At 43.4% G+C, this 21,053-nt stretch overlaps 1 protein-coding gene and 1 long non-coding RNA gene across 3 annotated transcripts in view; one reads left to right on the top strand and one right to left on the bottom strand.

Moving 5' to 3' along the window:
* The window catches only part of LOC146767788 (uncharacterized), a 28,122-nt gene extending 18,744 nt beyond the window's left edge, over positions 1 to 9,378 (top strand). The window contains exon 2 of the long non-coding RNA XR_014953564.1: positions 82 to 9,378. This is a non-coding gene — a long non-coding RNA (uncharacterized LOC146767788). The remainder of the gene's footprint in view (positions 1 to 81) is intronic.
* Positions 7,542 to 21,053, bottom strand: part of SDC1 (syndecan 1) — a 25,978-nt gene continuing 12,466 nt past the window's right edge. For both annotated transcript variants that reach the window (XM_021525348.3, XM_085574501.1), the window contains exons 2-5: positions 12,253 to 12,334; positions 10,708 to 11,201; positions 10,375 to 10,504; positions 7,542 to 9,841 (exon numbers count right to left, since the gene is read on the bottom strand). In XM_021525348.3, coding sequence (XP_021381023.1) covers positions 9,675 to 9,841; positions 10,375 to 10,504; positions 10,708 to 11,201; positions 12,253 to 12,334 — 873 coding nt within the window. In that variant the 3' untranslated portion in view covers positions 7,542 to 9,674. The remainder of the gene's footprint in view (positions 9,842 to 10,374; positions 10,505 to 10,707; positions 11,202 to 12,252; positions 12,335 to 21,053) is intronic.

The following is a 21,053-nucleotide window of genomic DNA, read 5'->3' as shown; positions in this document are numbered from 1 at the left end:
GCAGTGTGTCCCCATGCTGCTTCTTGGAAGTGCAAAGAGCAGCCCTGCCCTCAGAATGTGACCATGTTCTTCCTTTTGCAGGAGCAAGATGCATATGGGATTTAGAGACCCTCAGCTCTGCCACCATGCCCAGACTGCAGGGAGCAGCCTTCAGATGCCTTTCTTTGCTATGTAGTACAAGAACTTCTGAAAACATATATTTGTTCTCTATAATAAACAAGGGAATATTGGGTCCAAGATTGTCATTAGTATTAAAGTGGGTGAGGGAAGGCAGGGAGACAGAAAAAAATTGAAGTGCTTATTCCTGAAATTTCAGCATGCTTTTCAGCCCCCCTTGAGTCCTTGTGTACCTGAAGAAGAACCACAGCACAGAAGGCTGTGTAGCTGCCTCTGGAGGGGAAATGCCAGCAGTGCTGTGTGAAGATTGTATCATGGTGCTCTCATTGCTTATATCTCATTTAACATGGATGAATGCAATGGAAAGGAGCTGGAGGATTGATGGGAAGACAAGCAAACTCTTCAATAGGCAGTGCTGAAAGAACATGCAAAGTGCCCTAACTGGCCAAGGGATTGTGTTGTGCAGGATTTATTTTCTTCTTTATGAAACTGGTGATCAGTGTAGGAACCCTCTGCATGGAACAATTTCAGATCTTTTTTTTTTTTTCTGTAAGGTGTTTCCTAGATCAATATTAATGTCCCCATGCTCAAGGTGAAGTTGGAGTTTATGCTGCCTCATAGAGAAAATGTGAGGAGCCCCTGGTAATCTTCTATTACTGCAGGTGGGGAAGGGGAGGCATGGTCTGAAATGTGCTCCTGGGGTACCAGGAACACAAGCTGGAGCAGGCATTAGAGGCAGTGGTGCTTGGTAAGGAGGGAAATTAGCTCAATGCATAGAAAACATGCACTTTCCCAGAACAATACAACTCATATTATGGTATTATATGAGTCCTACCTCAACCTAAATTCTCTTTTCAGGCAGGAGCCAGGGCAAGGACATGGCTTCAGAAATCCTAATAGAACCACAGAAACTGGCTGAGGAATCCCAGCTTCAGTTCCCAAACACAGGGACATGACTTTCAGAAACACCAGGAAGCTGGACTGCCTTGTTCCCTGTGCCCAGTTCTCTTTGATATACTCAATAGGAATCTAGAGGAACCTCCCTTATTTATGTGGAAGGGACTTTGCTGGTTGCTGACTTGCAATGGGACATGTGACACAGGCCTGAAGCAAGTCAGTAAATACAGAAATTTTCTCTTGAGAAGGCAAGGGTGGGGCAGAGGACGTGGTAATTACATGTTCTCCATGAGTGCTGCTTTTCTTTGCTTGCCCAAAGCAGCTTTGGAGAAAGCATTCCTTATTGTGTATTTCTCATTTGTGCTGCCTTTTTGTTCCCCTCAAAAAATATCCCCTTTCAGAAGGTTTGTCATCCTTTGCATGAAATCCAACAGCAGTGGGGGCATAACAGAATACATGGTTGGTGGATGATGATCTGGGATATGCTCCTGGGAACTTTGACTTGTGTACTGTGCCGCTAGCAGTATTTAGAGGCCAAAGCTTGACACAGAGTGGCTCTAAGAAGTCACATGTTCCTAGGGGGTATGCTGCTATCTTTTTTCTCCTCCTTCTCTAAGCTCTCCAGCCTTACTACCTCTGAAAAGGTGTGAAGAAGAGGACTTGGAAACTGAATGCAGGATCTATACTTTGCTGAGAACTATGCAGAATGTTGAGTGAAGGACAGCGGTGATGAATGGGGACTTCCTGTTGAGCAAAAAGCAAGAGAACTTGCCACAGTGTTTAGTTGTCATCTTGGCAATGAGCAAGGGTACCCTTGTTCCTCCCAGACCAAAAGTCTGAAGCCCTAAGTCATCATTTGACATCACCTGCTTTTCCTCAGGTAGCACTGGAATCATGTAGCTTATCACTGGAACAGCATGAGTACCCCTTCCCCTGCCAGGACCTGCTGGTTTAGAGACACCAAACTGGCTGATTCGGCTCTACCTGTAAGACCTCTGACCACCATGGCCCATGGAAGTGGAGAAGGTAGGGGAGGGTCAGAGGAAAAGCTGCAATGTACCTCAAGTGAAGTGAACTTGCCAGTGAACAGTCAACGTTGTATTGTACAATAATGCTGGAGCAGAGTGGAACAGAAACCCACCCCTGGAAACGAGCAGCAGCCTCAAAGGGCTCAGTGTTTGGCTGTGATTTTCCCAGAGATGTGTTTTTACAGCTGTGGTTAATGTGTGACTAATCCTCACTGTGCAGCAACCACACAACCTCTCCTTGGAGTGGTGCGAGCGCATGGCGGCTTTGGGTCGGAAGTAGAGATGGTAACATCTGAAAAGAATCCTTAAAAATGACAACACTTCTGAGCAGGGCTCTAATCATTTATGTCATGCCTGAGAAACTTGCAGCCAGGCTCCAATGTATATATAAATGTATAATAAAAAAGACAAACCACCTCCCAAGAACAATAAACAGTTCAAAGACTTGTGTTCTCAGGCAGCTGCTATCAAACATTAACTGCACTATTTGAGCAGGAAGAGCAGACTCAACCAGCACTTTCAAGAGCATTTGTAAACTCTCTTTTCTTCCAGTAGGACACTAGTGGCAATAATAATAATAATAATAATAATAATAATAATAATAATAATAATAATAAAGCCACATTTTCAGTCTGAACAAAAGACAGGTAATATTGCTCCAAAACAAACACATTCATATTTTTCTCTGTGCCACCCTGAGAACAATAAAACTCCTAGAAGTTCTTGAACCATTGCACTGTGCTATGTAGTCTGAACACTCAACTATTGCATCAAGTTATTCATAAAGGCAACTCTAGGCCAGGATGTACAGAATGAGAGATGACAGCAGGGCTGTGTGCTGCATGTGGCTGCACGTACAGTCCTGCTCTCTATGTGCCAGTTCCTGAAGGGCTGGCCAGGCCCTGGTGCCCATTCAGAGGTGGGATTTGAAGGCCTCTGACCATGACTGAGATGACATCTGATTGCCAGCAAAGTCAGCTTTTCAGATCTTCTCCAGGTATGGACAGACACGCACTTAGGTAGGCCATCTGCTCCCTTGTTTAGATACATGCCAACTCTTTATTTTTTTTGCTTTATTTTGAGAGGCTGTAGTCTGGCTGGGGGAGGGTTGTTAAAATACAACAATGCTCTTTAATGGCCTTTTGAAATTATTTCAGCCTCAATTCCAATGGGTTTGATTTTGTCCTGCACAGACATCCTAAGTTTCAACACTTTTAAGCTTTCCTCAGCTAAGGTTTTGTGTGAGGCAGTCTGTGTGTGTCTTTAGAATAACAAACTCTTGATTCCTTGTGGTCACACACTGGCACCCAGCACATCCCCCAAGCACAGCAGCAGCTCATGAACAGCATGTGCTCATGCCTGGGGAGCATCTCCAGAGAAGCAGCCCCTTGCTCTCAGCACGTACTGCTTCCAAATCTGAGGGGTGCCAGAAAAGAGAGGTGTCTTATGCCGAGCCTGCATTTCTCAGCTCCTGCTGAGTTTCTGCTGGCACTCAAACCTCTCCTTTCAGGAGATGCAACCTGGTTTGCCACATGAAGGAAACAGCTGTCCAGTCTCCTAAGGCACAGGTTCTCAGGCTTTCTTTAGAGGGAGAAATGCACTGGTGGCATCAGCCTAAGCTTCTTCCAGGCTGCCCCACTCCTTTCCTCAATGTCTCTGCCCTTACCTCAGTCACCTGCAGCAGCCCCAGCTCTGTGTGCAGGAGGAATCCAGCTGGCTCCTGCCTATGATTTCCAGAGGTAGGGTAGGTGAGATAGGTTTTGGTGGTGGATTTTTTGAGGTTTGAGGGTTTGTGATTGTTTTTCTCTGCACATTATTTTCAAATGCATTGAATATCAGAGGAGTACCACAGTTTGGGGACCCCTGGCCTTGTGGCACATGTTAAGCATACCACTCTCTACCACACAGGTTCTCAGGGGCCAGGAATGCTTTGATGGTTGGCTCAGACAAGTAAGGGTTTATGCTGAGGACATTTTTATATAACAGTGTCACGTGGCTTTGGTTAAACTGCAACAGCTGTGCTCTGGGGTCCAGGATCTGTCCAAATCCTAATATTTATTTTTAAATCAAACCTATTTATCCTTTGCTCAAATTTAAAGTAGGAATTTTTACTTTCAAAAGCACTTAATATTTTCTGACTTTTTAAAGTTTAGTAATTTAGTGATTGGCCTCCCCTTGTTCCTATTTTAATTTCTCATTAGCACATAGTTGTGTGTCCATGCAGATGCATACACATAATCACATGTGCATATATATGTGTGTGTGCACAAAGCAGAGTACATGGCTCCAAATCACCTTCTGTTGTCATCTCAAAGAATGCTCTAGAAGGCTGCCCATCTGCTTTTCCATGGTAAAGGAAGAGTAATAAACTAGAGTAAATTTGAAAAACCAAACAAAACCAACCAATCAACCAAAAAAAAAAAAAAAAATCCAAACAACTGGGTAAGAAAGAAGACAGGTTTTTAACTGGTCTTTGTGTTTTTGGCACAGACTATTGGCTGATAGACATCCCACTGGCTCAGGAACATTTTATACTGTCATTTTCCTGAGCATCCAGCTTTTTATTCATTACATTTCAATCTTTCCCCCTCATCATTAATGGAATGATTCTCCAAGTTTTAATTTTTTTTTTTAATATTTGTATCAGCCAATCTTTTTTTTCTTTTTTTCTTGTCCCCATATTATTCTTTTGCCTAAATTGCTCATCCCCATTCCTGGTACTGTCCTTTACCATGACAAGCATGCAGACAGCAACCTGTTAGTCTGTGTTTTCCTGAGCTGGACAAACCAAATACCATCAGTTTACTATGGGAAAAGACTCTGTTCTCCCACATAATGTTTTTCCTCTGTTCCTTCCCAACATGAGTTAATCCTAGACCGTGTAGGTGATGGTAAGCAAAGGGCCCACCAGTTCTTTGTGAAATGATACCCATGATGCCAACAATTCCCTCCGCTTGCTGAAAATATTTGCTGGCTACTACATTCTGTATTATTTTTTCCTTTCTTACAGCTACATCACACTAATTCACCTAGCCCTTTTATTCTCAGGTTAGAGCAGAAATTCCTTTTGTTATCCTCTTCCCATGCCTGACCTTGTCATGTTGAAGTTGACCCTAAATGTTACTTGTCAGAATATTTATTAATGTATCCTTCATACTCTAAACTGCCTAGGGTGCCCAGATTCCCAACAGCAAATATAATTCTGTGTATTTCTTTCTATGTCAAACAGTATTTAGAAAGATGTCCCCAAAATTAGGTCTTTTCTCCCTACCAACTCTCTGACTTGCAGAGCCTGCTGCTCTTTAGCGGACTTCTCATCACTTTACAATTCTTCCACTAATCCCTAGCTTCCTCCTTCTGATTATTTTTTTTTTCTGTGTGGCACTGATAACTTGCTTTAGTGAAGTTCAATTAGAAATATTGCCTTTGACTGAAAAAAACCCTGCAATCAAAAAGCAAGATATCAGATTAGTCAGGCACAATCTACTTTTTGGTGAATCTATTTTGTGCTGCATATGATCATCCTACCTTTTAATTTCTCTATCCATCAGATCCTTTTGTAAGACCCTGCATACTGCTGAGGCTGCACCTTTTCCTTTCCTCTTTCCTTAGTGAAGACACTGCATTTCATTTTCTGCAGTAAAATTGCCGTCCTCTAACTTGACAAACTTATTAAAAATTCTGTCCATCAGGCTTGCAGTTTTATACCTAAAGACTACCCCAGAATGCTAAGTAACAATTTGGTATATTTATAAGCTTGGGAATTTTTTTGTTGCTGTTGCAGCTATCTCAAATGGAGCAAATTTCACCCTGCACCTTCATTCCACTACTCATTTTCATCAATATACACACTAGTCCTGATGAAGACTCAGATAAGGCATTTATGAAATGCCTGACATAGTTTTTCTTCTCAGCACCCCTGTAGAGTGGCTCTCTTTTTTCTCCTGTTCTCTATTTCAATTACAAGATTATACAGCCATTTAGATTTGCTTTAGCTTCCTTTATAGGCTCTAATACAACCTGACAAAGTGAGAATTGTGAAAAGTCCTCCTTCTCTCATAGCTTGCTTTCTTTGACATTCAGTGCATTTACACCCTCCAGCTCATTTTTCCAGAACAAAGAAGGGGTCAAATTTTTCTGCCAGCCGCATTCTTTGCATCTAACTTGTGAACAAGAGCAAATGTGATAATTGCTCCAGCATGGATGAAGAAGAAAGTCAGGGAGCACAGTGAACAGAAATGTGACTCAGGAAAACCCAGGCCAACCTGTGCCAAAGTAGGAGGCAGACCAGCCCTCCTGTAAATAATTCTTTTTTGGACAACAAAACTTCTCTGAAGTGCACACTGAGGATCAGACAAGTGTTGCACTTGCAAGGATTTTCACACAGGAATCTCACTTCCCTTAGCACTTAATTTCATCCCCTCCCTGCTGCCTTAACTTCACATATTATCACTGACTAGAAAAGGGGAAACAAAAGTCTTGGTAGCCCCTAAGGAAGTGAATTCACAACTGGCCCTGCAGTGCAAACCAGTCCACCCAGTTTAAGGGACTGGCAAAGTTGGCATGAAGTTAAAAAGCACTTTTCAGCTGTATTTAGCTATGGAAACAAGTCTTATAAATTCAACCCTTCAATCCTTTTGCCTGGATTCAAAACTTTCTGATTTCCAAGATTTCTCCAAATGTCTAGTTTTTTTTTGTAAACATAGCCTCCCATGCCTCCAGTGTAAGCAAACTCAAAATATAATGGCCAGTTTACAGAACAAAAAATACATTTCTTACAGTTCAAAATCTTATAAAAGTAAATAATTATAAAGCTGCAGTAAGACCCACCCAGACAGACAGCAGCTCCTGATTTCCCTGTTTTGTGAAGGGAATATTTTTCCTCTACTTCTGTGTTGCTCCATCTCCTCCCACACAAGCCATAGCACCCCAGAGTAATTTAATAATGTTGCACAGCAGAACACGGAGGACAAGCCTACTCTGTTCTCCTTCCTTGGGGGTACAATCTCCAATTCATCTTGGAAAGCAGGTTTTAGAGAAGGCTTGGGGCTGCCCTCCTACAGCCCTCTCTGCTCTCAAACTCCTGAGGGCAGAAGACGAGGAGCTGGAGGAAGCCCTGCAGAAGATTTGCAACTTTTATCACCATTTTGGGGATGGTGACATTCTACACAAGGAGAGGTGGCAAAATCAGAACCAGCATGAAACGCTGCAGGGCTCTAACAAAGCCCTTTCATTCAAGTCTCCACCGGAGCCCATTTGTATCCCACACCAGTGCCTCCAGCAAGAGCAGCTCACTGCAACCAGGACACCCAGGGCAGGGTGGTAGAGAAGGCAGGCCACACTCTGACCTTTCAAATGCTGAACTGAATCTCTGTGTTTCTAGCCCCAAAATTCACAGTTCTGTAACCCAAATTCCTTAAAGACCTAGGTGGTCTTAAAAACAACATCTACTTTTTGAAGTATTATAGACAACAATGTTCACAGACTGTGTCAGACACATTCTTGCCAAAATGCCATTTATTGCAGTATACCTTTACATGGCATACAGATAACCCGATGTTGCATCTTCTGTCACAGAACTCATATTTCATTTGTACCACTTAAATAACACAGAATGTCATGTTTGTTTCACAAACTGTCAGTTAAGACTACCAAAATATACAGTTTTTTCCTTTCCCCCTAACAAGGTTGTGAGGTACAACTGAATTTTACTACTTTATCTTCCTGTGCTTTACAAGAACTTTTCATAGACAGACTTATCAAACATTTCTACATTCCTATACAAAGCAAAGAATTACAGCTGAAATTAACACCATCTGGTCATTGCATTAACCTATAAAAATTCATTCAGTAAAAAAAATCAAACCCAAAACAAAATAACAAACAACTGAAAATAGAACAACCCTAACAAAAAACCATAATTGTTGTTGCAGCTTTACTTAAAAAACCAGCCAGCTACACACATGCACAAGTTCTCCACATGCATAAAGAAAAGTTTGGAATCAAGACATTTTGGGGTTTTTTTCTTGTGTTTACAGCGAAGGCACCAATTTTAGCTGCATGGCAGCTCAGGAGTGTTTTATACTTCATTTAAATTACACAGGTTTTTAAGTTTGTCTGTTAACGTGCAACATTTGTACCAACTGTTGCAGTATTGTCCAATATATTCGGATCGTTCCCTCTGGCTCAACAGTACAAATATTTACATCAGTTGTAAACACTCCTCCACCCATCCCATACCTTCTGCACTGAGTGATGAGGAACTGAAGTGGCAAGAAGCTACCCAAAGGCAGAGCAGAAGTAAGGCTTGTACAGAACACCACACTTGTGTTTGCACGGTTTGAGATACGCTGGGGAACTCCAGACCCCCAGTGAGGCCCCAGTGCCTGACATCTGACAGCACACTGACCACACACAGCTTCAGACATCCAGACTGTGCCCAGGAGGTGCTTTTCTGCCCTTACTAGAGTGACATTCCTGGAGTGGCTTCTCTCCAAAGTGCAGGAACAGCTTCCAAGGAGCTGCTCCAGAGTAGTGAGAGTCAAGCACACCAACTGCTGTATCTGTTTAAGGCCACCTACACTCAGCCTTCCCCAGGCTCATTTCAGATGCTTCTCTACTCCTTAGCTGCAGTCATGATGTGCTGCTTCCCACCTCCCAGCCCTGTGTGCCAGGCAGCCTGTGGCACAGAGGGCAGAGTAAGTTCTGAGACAACCTCGGTGACGGGAGGTGCTACAACATGGCCCCGGTGACCTGGTACTGCCCGGGGTAAGATCATCCACAGCAGGACAGCCAACCTCAGCTCAGCACCTCGGAAAAGGAATGTCTGAGATGAGACTGCTTGGAAAAATCTACTTCTTACCTAAGCCTTGAGAGAAAGAGGAAGAGGGTGGTGGGACAGCCCAACATTATTGGTAAAATTACTCTCCACTTAGTTTTGGGGTTCTTGGGGTTTGTTTTTCACTAGTGTATGTACCAACTGCTTAGGAGCTGGTTCTGAGTATGGGATAATGCTTCCAAAATATAAGTTATTTTAAACCATGTGACAGTCATTTGTTTCCTCACACCTCCTTTTGGCAGAGATCAAGTTCAGCTTGATGTTTCATAGGCATTAAGTGCTCCAAATACAGCTGTCAGAAAGAGCTAGAGGATAGCAGTGTACCAAATGTCTGCCCAGCACAGCCATTTGTTACACTCAAAACACATCTATGAGTTAAATAAGGAAGGACCCCTGCTATACAGAATTTGAGCACTGATAATTGGTTATTCTTGCTAGCCCTTTCCCTAAATATCAAGAGTTTTATACATACAGTGCTCCCTTGTCTTCTCCCCACCGCCTGTCCCAGCAGTCTTTAGATAAACCAAAGTGAGTTTAGGAACTTGTAGTTCCAGTTCTGTTTAAAAAAAACAAAAAACAAAACAAAACAAAACCAAGTTGTGCAAGAAAGCAGGGAATGTTCAATGAATCCAGATCTACTTTGTAGTTATAAAATTTCCAATGGCAAAGTGGTATGGGCAAATAACCCAGTGATCATATGGCTTAAGTTTAATGCAAAGCACACCAGGAGGTCCACGTGCAGGGAGAGAAGAGTCCAAGAAAGATGGAATAAGAAGTGTCCTGAAGAACAGTGTTTATGCATAGAATTCCTCTTGTTTGTGTGGTTTTTGGTATCCTCCATTAGACTGTTTTGGTTCATCCAGTGAATAGCTGCCTTCATCTTTTTTCTTCATTCTGTACAGCATAAATGCAACTAGAAACACTGCAAACACCAAGCCTACAAGTCCTCCAGCAATTACACCTGGAAGGGGAGAAAAAGACAGATTACTCTAGATGCCATACCAGATAGTGCTACTTGATTTTAAGTTCCAGATTGTTCCTTACCTGTTCCTGGCTTAATGACTTAAATTAATTTGTCCTTCTGTCCCCTCCCAAACCAAGCACCTCCTCAAATACAGCAGACAATCCTGGGGACATGGATGTCCCACTGGGCCATGCTGCAAAGCACACAAGGCTATGGTGTTCAACCCTGGTAATTTGACTGGGGCAGCAACAGAGAAATTTTACTGTAACTTTTCAGAGGAGTGAAGGAAGAGGCTTAAACAAAGTTACAGATAAAGCAGCCACTGCTAGCTGCTGTTAGTAGACTAACATTTGCCCCTGCTAGGGTTCTGACAACACAGAATCATCATTCTCATTTCAGAGGTCTAACATCAAAGGTTGGTGTCCTTGCTCAGAGACGTATTTGCACAAATGCAGCTTCTGCTGCCAGGAGACTCCAGGAATCTGCTTTTACCAAAAATTCAAAATATAGAAATCCAAAATATCTGGTACCTCCAAGAACTTCTTTTCTGTCCATAATTCCCGAGGCTCCTGCTGCTTTGGCATTCCTCTCAGAGTCAGCCAGTACTTCTGAGTTCTGGGTGGGGAACAATTCCTCGTCTTTAGTTAAGATGAAGTCTCCCTGTTGGGACATACAAGGCAGGTTATTAATGTTTCTCATCATGTCTGTTTCTGGAGACTTTCTTCTCATCTAAAACCCACCAACATAACCTATTAAACCAGTCACTCTTTTTGACTAATTAACACCCATTCCTACCAAACCAACTTAGTACATGCTACTAAAGGCATCTCCCTGCAAAGGGTGTCAGAGCTATTAGTCCTCACCGGGTCTCCGGAGCCATCTTCAGAAACCTCCTCATGTGTAGGAACAACATCCCCTGGAGCTGTGGCCGCGGGGGTGGCAGCGACGTCTCCCTCACCATGGACAGTAGAACGGGGCTCGGGCACGTCCTGGGTGTCTGGCACATCAGAACTCGGGATTTTGGGTTCAAGCTCATGGACCACAGCAGAGGCTTCTGAAGGAGTCACGTGAACCACGGATGGAAAGTGAGCAGTGGGACTTCTCACTGTTGTTGTGACTATATGGCTTGTTGGTTTCCCATCAGGTGAGCCCAGGACTGATACTTTGTCCTTCACAGCTACAACTGGTTCCTCTGTCACTGGATTACTGGTTGCAGAAGGAGATATTACTTCCTTTTCAGTTCTGCTCTCAGTTGCATGAAAGGGCTGCTCACTGAAATCCACTGGTGCTGCCACTAGTGAGGAATTAGTTGATTCTCCTGGGATTCTCCAGGTGTGAGACTTGTCAGTCAGGGGACCTGCAAAACAAATAAACAAGCAAATGAAAAAATATTATCCTTGGCCAGTTTAGAGGCCTATTAATAGTATCTTCAGGACACTTGTCTAAGGAGGATAAATAACCTTCATAGTCAATTTTCATAATAACAGAAGTTCAGTTTGCAATTCCTCATCCTTTTCAGTGGAATAAGGAAGGGACAGACCAATATGGTATTCAGCAATACTTTGTTAGTCATCTGCTTCTCCCCAAGGCAAAAGTGCCTGTTTGTGGTGAGGTTGACAAGGGAAAATTGCTTTCAGTACACTGGTTCCTCAGGGTGGATATCTGAGTCTTTTTCCATAAACACTTCTATTTGATTCAGAGCAGTCACACCTTCAATCTCAACCGCATTTGGCACTGATTTCAGGGTCTTAATTTCTGCAGAGTATAATCTAAAATACAAACTTGTGGCTGGAAGGAAGCAGAAGCATAGCATGCTTCAGATTTCAATAGCTTGCTCTTTTCTCACTAGCATCCCCTCAACTTCAGTACTGAACACCAAGGGTCTCTCTCATGTAGTTTAACAATCACTTTTACAGACTTCCCCCCCTACCCTAAATCCCCCTTATCACTTATAAAAACCTATGGCCCATGGGAACATGCACATCTGATGACAGATAAAGTCTGCACTTGGTAAATATTTGTAGGCTGGGGTTTACACAGCCTCAAACATTATCTCCTACCTGCTCATAAAGGGCCTTGTTATGCTCTCTCTTCCCCATGAGTGAAGAATCAACTCCAGTTTCATAACATTCTTCACACAACAGCTCACACTAGCAGTCACATGGAGCTCCCTCTGCTTCTGCTCCCTCTCAAGTCTCCTACAGCTCATTTTCTACTAATTGTTAGCATCTCAAGGAATACAAGATTAATAGATTAGGCCCTTTCTCTTTTGCCAGCTCTCATATGCTGGGGTGGGTGTGTGTGTGGATTCCTCCCTCTTCCCCCCCTTCACTTGGGTGCTTACTGAGCTCTCAGTTGCCACATCCTAGAAGGATCAAGCACTACCAGCACAAGTGCTAACAACTCACCTGCGCCTGAACCTGAGAACATGTAGTCCTCATCACCAGATGAGTCAAGGTCTTCAGGGGGAAGATTCAGATTTGTAGTTTGCTTTAAAAAGAAGAGGAAAAAGATGTGTCAGTGATGAGATTGAAGTGATCAGGTTGCTTGCTTGTTCTAGGGGTTCCTAGAGGCCACACAAAGATTTTTTGTTTAGATTGCATTTTTTCTTCTCCCCTCATTTCAGCTCCACTCCCCAGAAGAGTGGCTCTGATTAGTATGTTTGGTGTTGGAAAGGTCAGTCTTGCCATCTCCTTTCTCTGCACTGCTTCTAGGCTGCAGTTGCTTTGGGAAAGAAGAAAGCAAGGAATCCATTTGGTGTTGCATCCTGGTAGCAGGCAATGCCCAGTCCTTACCAGCCTGTTTCAGGTGCTGACTGTGTCTTCCCTATCCACCAAACACTCGCAAATCACTGCATTAATTCTAAAGAGCAGAAGGGAAGGGGAGGCAAAGGAGCTTGTCTTCTTTCCCTTTATGACTCAAATACTGTTCATATATCTGAAACTGAAGCATCTAGCTGGAAGGAGAATCAAAGTCCCTTTTTATTAAGTATGGGCACTCAAAATGAGTCCAGAGATAGAAGCCAGCCTTCACTGTTGGAGAATAAGCCCTGAGCTTTCTCCATTTACACTCCAAGGAGTGCACTAGCCAGCACTGAAATTCAGTGGCTGAGACAAGAGGCCAAACCCCTGTCCTATGGCACTTGTTTGTCAGAGCATACAACTCTCAAAACTATTCAGGATCTCCAAAGATGACAACACTCTTTCAGTGTTTACTAATTACATAATGATTACTTCATGCATCTCATTGGCCTCTGCTGTATACACTTACTGCTCCTATCACTACAACATGCTTGGCTCTCAGCTCATGACTAGCTTCAGGTTTATTTCTGCAGGGCTACCATTACCTGCTTAGTCATTTTCCCTTCTCAGATTTCAAACCAAAGCCCTGTAAGTCACTTCTTCCAAATTTCATCTTTTTGACATCCAACTACATTCCCTGTTTTCACAAATTTTGACTTCTATCCCATCCTCAAGTCATTTTTGGCACCCCTTTCCAGCACTGCCATCTGCAAGTTTAGATGTCGCATTGAATCATCCAAGCTATGGGATCCCTATGATCCCAAGAAGTGCAAAGTCTCATTTTATTATATAAAAAAAGGACACACATCCTTACCAGCTTTGCAGCCAGGCCCACTGTATTTCTTTAGCTTGCATTAACATAATGCCACTTAAAAATGAATAAAACATTCATCCTCATCCCAGGAAGAATGGGATATAATGAATAATATAATATAATGGGATAAAATGAATATAACATTCGTCCTCATCCCAGCCAGACCAGTATGTACTGTTGAAACAATTCAGCTTGGCACTTGTCACTTTATTACCTACAATGGATTTGTTTATTGGTCCTATCTCTTTTTCTTAAGATACCAGGTTTACCCAGTTTACTCTTCCATCCTTAATACCTTATCCATTCCCCACAATTCAACAGAACTAGTTTCAAAGGTGGTTAACTGGCCCATTAGATTCCACTTCTCTGAAGACAAGTAACCAAGTTGCCACCAGCCTATTCAGCCAAGATCTTACCCCTTCTAGGCAATTATTGTAGTCATATAATTTTTTTTTAATAGCAAAAAAACTAGGAACAAAACCCCCACATATAAACATAATTTTTTTAGCTCTTTTCTTCCTTACTGAAAATAAACCCCTAAAGCATTATTCCTTAAGCTTCTGCAAACATATTTCTAGAGTGAATTGCCCTTCGATCTCTTGCTTAACTGGAAGTCATGAGGTAATTTTGACTTTTAGATTTGTCCCTGCTTGTTTGCACTGTGCTTTTGCACCCTTCCACAGAAAGTAGGTCAGATAAGTACTTCCCGTGTGCTTTCCTTCTTGTGTCGAAGGGTGGTTACTCACACAGGCTGATCTCCCTTCACTTCAAATATTAAAGAGTACGAACTGTTGGTGCATAAAGAATAAAGAAAGAACTGCCAGGCTGCCCAAACTCGGCTCCCTCGTGTGTCCTTCCCAGTATGTTCAGAAGTGAGGCCTTAGAAATTGCACTGGTTTTGTTGATGGGGGTTGGTAATCATTTTTCTCTCTCCTTCTCACACCAGCAGTGGCAAGCACAACCCTTTGTTCTTTCATTCAGCCTGGCTGAGTGTAAAAGGGGAATGTGTTGCTAAAGGTAGGGGTTGCAGTCTCCTCCCAGTGGGAAGACTTCCTTGAAGCAGCTAGAAAGCAAACTCTCCACTTTTTAGTGTAGTAAGGGACTGCCAATACAGCATAAGATTGTATCACCACAAACATTCAGCTAGGACTGAGGCCACCTTCCCCCCAGATCTGAATATTCAGGGGAAGTTCATATGGATTTCCAACAACACCTGGACAGATTGATCATCTGCAGACCTCAGCAATCCTCCTGAAAGGATCAGAGACTGCCAAGAAATAAAATGCCAACTCTTTATCTTGACTAATGAGCCTGCACCCTGTCCCCTTGAGGTTTTCACAGGTGAGGCTTGTTCAGTTGTGTCACATTTCCTTTGTTCTTACTGAGTGTGTCCAGCCACCCTACCCGTAACACCTCCCCTCACACCTGAGCTCTGAGCCTCTCCCCAGGCTGCTGCAAGCTCTGCTTCTTCACAGCCTTTCTCATGCACCCATTTGATTCCTAGCTGGATTTCTGCATCTGAGCAGGGACAGTGAGGTCCTCCTCAGAGGAGAGAAGCCCAGGGCAGCCCAGTCTAAACCAAGGGACACCCAAGGTGCTCCAGGGCAGAGCTGTCCAGCAGCTGCTCAGCACCCACCCTCCAAACACAGCAGACTCAGACCAGTCCGAGTCCCCTGAGGTTGGCTGCTGCATGTAAGAATAATGGAAAACAAGAATCAGGATCTGTAAAGCCTGCTTTCCACAGTTTTATATGAAACTCTGAAATTACATGTCCCCAAGGGTCTTGTCCTCTTGTCTCAGCTGCTCCTCTGGGCACTGTGGCACCTCCCTTTGACCAAGCAGCTTGAGATTTGGGATCTGAGAGGGACTTTCTTTGGCCCAAATACTCAAGGGATTATGAAATGTGGATAGCAGTCAGAATATCCACAAAGTGCTGTAATTTCATGACATCATCTGATTTCATGACACACAAGCATTAAGGAACATTTGCTCAATTTATTTAACTGTATGGTTATATAAAGACTACATTTCTTGCTCCATAAATTACAACTTCAGTGGGCATAAAAGATGGTAACCTCCCCACAAAATACAAGTAACTGCAGAAAGGCCATGCTTCTATAATAATCTGCTGCTGAAGGATTTCAGACAGCAAGGTTAGAAAACACTGACTCAGGACAGGGTTGGAAAGGACTGAACTAATTTGGGTTTACATGAGGAAGAGAGACTGTGCTGTTCAAAAAACAAACACCTCATGGTCAAGGTTTCTTGCTGACCTTTTATTGAAGCTGACTTACACCAATGGGAAAGGTTTTGATTAGCCAAGAGGATTAGGGGCACAGAACACTGGGTTATGCCATCATACAAAACAGCTGAAAAGAATTCCAGCTGAAAACAAGCTTACTCTGCCTTTCAGACAGTGGATCCTTTGAAGGATCTCTGATAGTATCTCATGTACTCTAGTCAAAAACTCTTTACCATCCTTATCGAGCACCTACATCATGTTACTTTTTTACCATTTAACAAGCTTGTATGGTTTTGTTAGCAATTCAAACAACTGGTTGGAAATACTTGTCCAGTCCTTTTGATTTGCTGTCACTGAATTCAGATGCATGTGAGGGGTAAAATTTTAAACTGTATTTTTGATATGCTTTAACCAGTTCTCATTAACCAGTGGAAGACCCTCTTCCACAAGGATCAAAGCAGCCTGTTTAGGGGAAACCCTGGGGTGACTGTTAGCTTCTGCTCTTGCTGAGCACTGTATTGTTGCAGAACAATAGTTATTCAGTTCTGCTGGGACAACCAGAAAGCTGCTTAGTGGCATCTTCAATTTAATCAACAATGGACCAGGCTTTCACAACTCATTAGCAATATTATTGGATCCAGAAGGCTGACATAGTCCAGACTTTTATTTCTTTTTTAAACTATAATTTTTAACTATTCTTCAGTCTTCATCTTGGTCAGAGTCTCAAAGCATGAGTCTTTCTGGGCTTATCCCATCAGCTACTAGAGAGCTCCCTCCTGGCTACAGCAGAGATCTGAAGCCCTCTCTCATGACGAGGGAGAGATTTGTAGTTGATTAGTTGATCTAACCCTGCACCAACTGGGAACCACATTTATTTAATTTGATACATGCAAAATGAAAGAGCTTTTCTCAAATTGCTTGTTGAGGTAAGCAAAACCACTGGCTTTGCCACAAGCTGCTACAAGCCCTTAACTAGATTAAGGATGATTTGTATCCAACTCTTCTTAATCCAGTTAGTGATCTTCAGTGTCAAAAACACTTGAAATCCTCCATTATCTGAATAAAGCTGTTAAATTTACACATTTATTTCCCCTAATAAATCCTTCTTAGTCAGCTGAAAAAGAATGAACTGTAATGAGCTCTCCCACCTCAAACAGCTCCCTAACCATCCTGAGAGTATTGCAACTGCATACAAAGGAAAACCTATAGTTTGCTCTTGTTTAAGAGACCAACAAGAGCAAGCAATAATTTGCCCTGTAATTTGGCTACAATAAAGCATCTAGAAGAATATTTTCAAAAGGATTTGAACAATTACTTCTTAAATAAATTCAAACAGAAAGGTTTGTCTTTCACCTTTTCCTGTACACTGCAGAGCAGAAATGCTATCTGAGGCAGGGCAGCCCAAAGAGCTTCTAACCTCAATGTGACATTGGTATTAGTGTGGGGGGAAGACAAAACCACCTGCTGAAGGAAACTTTAGCTTTCTTAAATCTTGATGTTCTGCAGTTAATAGCCCATGGACAATTAACTCCAATCCCAGATGTTCATGGTCGGCAGACAGCTTAAATGGTTAAGGTGAGAAAAAAATTAAAAAGAAAACCACCCAAAAAACAAAACAAAACAAAAAAAACCAAAAAAACCCCCCACAAACCAAACAAAAAAACCCCAAAAAATTCCAACAATAAAAAACCCACCATCAGCATCCTCACCTATCCCCCTTCTTTTACAGACATACAGACTCTGGAATTAAGGTGGCCATGCAGACCTTCTCTTTAATTCTGGAATAGCAGAAAGAGAGCTGATGCTTTTCTATGGCAAGTCAAGAGTGAAGCTTGCATGCAAGCCTGTTACATCAGAACTCAGCAGCAGTATGACACCACCTCACCTAAATTCTCTTGCAGTTTTTTCTCCTGCTACTCCACTGCTCAAAATAAACCCTGGTGCTCCTTAGTGATCATGTAGGTTAATGAAGTATTTCTCTTCCTAGAGGAGCCAAATATGCAGAGTAACACAGGCCAAAGAGCACAAAGACAGCTACAAACCACCCCACACACAGTCCAAGGGCTGGACCGCCTAGATTTAAGCAGTATTTTATCTCTGGCTAGTGTTCCAATCAAGGACTGCTGTGACAATAGAGGTATTGGAGCTAGGTGATCTTTATGACCCCTTCCAACCTAAACCCTTCTATGATTCTTACCAGCTAAGTCACCAGCACTTCTTACCTCCTAGTGTCCCCCTGTTTCAGAAGGTGGTGTTCCCCTGCATCCTCAACAACCTTTGGATGTATATCAACAAGCTTCAGCATCCCCACCCTTCCATCCATCAATCTGTGTCACCTGGACCAAGGCTGGATAGTGGCTCAGAGGGTGCTCCTTCCAAAGAGAAGCAAGTGGAAAGCAAAGGGTGCCCTTTTGCTCAGCAAGGCGAGCACCATTTTAGCAGAAAAAGATAAGCAAGCCAGTTAATCTGGCTGCTTATCTATCAGATCATTATTAGTGCAAAGAAATATAGAAAATCTTGGTTAATTGCATTCTTACTGGCCTCCTCTTCTATTTTTGTCTGGTGACTTGAGAGAGGACCTATCTTTGAGGGAGAAAGTCCTGGTTGTGTTTGAACTCCCTGATCATCACACAGTACTCAGCTCTCAAAGGCAGTGAAACACCTTCCAGTGGCAGCTCAAAACAGGATGAGAGCTCTTAGGCTCTGTTCCACTACGGGCAGAACAAAACAGAGTGTAGACTGCCCACTGTTCACTAGGCTGGGATCTTCCTTTTTTTTCAAGCTGTAGGAGCATACCCTGATCCTTTGCACAAGATGCAGCAGCCAAGGAAGAGCATCTATCTGCTCCACAGGCAGAGCAGCCAGTGTCCCAATGCTTCTAGAGGCTCCACACTATTGCCCAATCAGCTTTACATTTTCTCCTTAGAGTGACAGGTCAACTTTTTTAATTAATTAGGGCAGAAACACAGTAATCAACATGCCAAGAGCAAAAATGAACCAGCCTGTCACCATCAGGTTTAAGTTTCACACTGTACAGCAGGGCCCTTTTAACTCCCACCTTCCACAAGAGCATGTCACTCCATGCTTCCTGGACCATCTCCTGCATGTCTGTTTGTGCACTCTCATGGTCAACAAGATCAGGGAACTGGTCTTAGTAAACTAAACAAAAGGGGGAAAAAGGCAAAGGAAAAAAAAACAAAAACAAACCCTACACCCCAAAAAAACCAAAACCAAACAAAAAAAACCCAACTAACAACAAAAAAAAAGAAGAGGATAAAATATCATGCAAAGAATTTTCCAGCAGGACCAGTTTCCCAATCCTACTCAGTGTATGAATGCACAAGTGTTTGTGTTGGCACAGGGCAGAGCTTAGCAGCCAGGGCTGCTTAAGCATTCACAGAGGCCCAGAGCCTGCATTCTGGGATGCTGACACTCATTCCCCAGCCTCCAAGCATTATGGAAATGCACATCACCAGACTGCAGGCAACACGCAAATCAGAAGCTGACTCAGAGGGCCACACAGGTTCATACAAAAATGAGCAAGCACAAGGGCTGTAGGGAGAGTTCTCTTCTGCAGTGTTTGCTCATGGATAATGTTTGTTCCAAGGTCTGACAGGAGTGCTTTCGAGTCCTTCCAGTCCTCCTAGGAGCAGGAATACACAGCAGCAAAGGCTAGACAGATGTCTTGTTCAAACCAGAGCAGTTCTACTTTCATCCTGGGCCACCTGAAATTTCCAGAAGGCTCAGTCCAATTGCCATTTACTCCTGGACAAAGAGTACATTGAACACCCTTCATCAGAGAAGGCTAAGCAAAGCTGGAGTAGCTGGAGTCCCAGAGAGCTATGGATTCCTCAGCAGGGGAAGCTCATGGCCATGCTCAGGGCAGCAGGGACAGCACAGCAGCTGTGCACGGGAGTCCTCTGTGCCAGGAGTGCACAGAGCACCGTGCCAGTTCTGATGAGGAAGAGCTCAGCTGCCTCTCTAGTCCCTCTCAGCCAGCTCCACTAGAAGACTGCTCAGTCCCTCAGCAATAGAGAAGTGAGTTAGAGGCTGTGCTCCTGCTTTTTCACCTGGACAATGTATCAAACAAGTAAGTTACTACACACTGCTTTCACTCACACCAACCTGCTCCTCCCAGTCAAGCAAAGCATGCCCAGGCCAAAGACTGAATCTCACCACAGATCAGCACATCCACAGACGTGGCACAAAACAGGCACACAGCATAACTCTGTATCAGTGACAGGCTGTCACAATATGGCCAAAAGTGGGGTCCCTTTTGTCTCCCACATTCAAGGCACCCTGTGCTTTGAATATGCAGTCTAATGAGAAAGCTCACTTCCCTGCAGCTAATCTCATGGGAAGCAGCCAGTTGGGTTTTATGTTATAAACCACTTTTCTTTAAAGATCCTTCCCTGAAGCTCTTTAACATACTTGATAGTTCAGGCATTTGTTTCTTGAGCTAGCACAAGAAAGCCACAGACAATGTATAAGCTCAAAGGGTTGTGCAAAGTAGGTGCAACTCACTGAGGCCCATCCATCCTGGGAAATTAATTTCAATCTACTTAATCTGGGTTGAGAGATGAGCAGTGAGTTGCCCAAGTCAAGACTGGGCAAACCTAGCTTTCTTAAAACCCTCTGACTGAAAGCTGCCAGCACTTCTTACTTCCTAGTGTAGCAGAACCAGCAGGGTTTCATTCCTACAGCAACAGCCGCTTCATCTGCTTGTTTAGAAAGGAACTGACCAAGAATTGCTTGGTTTCAGCAGTGGCTGGAGGTGGGCCACCCATCCCTGAAACCTGACAAAGTAAGGCTAAAGAGGGGAGCATGCTGGCAAGCAGAAAATCTTTATTAAATGGAAACCTCTCCAGCAGACGACTCCAGCAGCCCAAACCCACACATTACCCACACATGCTGGTAACTACAGCACAGATAAATGCCACCAACCCTCTTGCCAGCAGAAGAAATTAGAAGTGACAGGATCTAAATACTTGCTGCCTCGTCCTCCTGCACACATGCAGCACCTGCTGTGGAGTTCAGGTGAGAAAGAGCAACTCACCTCACACAAGGCATCAGCAGCCACAGCCACTTTAAGTAAGAGACTGGACTTTGCAGTATTGCCTCCAGCACATATAAACACACTGAGCTTATGTCTTCATTTGCCAATTATTTTTTTGCCAATTATTCCTAACCTGTGGTGGAGGCAAGTTCCTTTCCTTGCCCCATTCTTGACACCCACTCACCCACTTCAGCGATCAGCACTGAGGACTGTCTTTGCTACAGAACCAGAGTTTGTGACCAGTGGAACAGTGGGCTTCAGATTGCCTGGCTGCTCCTCAACATGTGTGGGTGGGG

Source organism: Lonchura striata, chromosome 3 (genome assembly GCF_050655825.1).
Source record: "Lonchura striata isolate lonStrDom1 chromosome 3, ASM5065582v1, whole genome shotgun sequence".
Taxonomy (NCBI): domain Eukaryota; kingdom Metazoa; phylum Chordata; class Aves; order Passeriformes; family Estrildidae; genus Lonchura; species Lonchura striata.
This window is presented reverse-complemented; position numbering and strand designations above follow the sequence as displayed.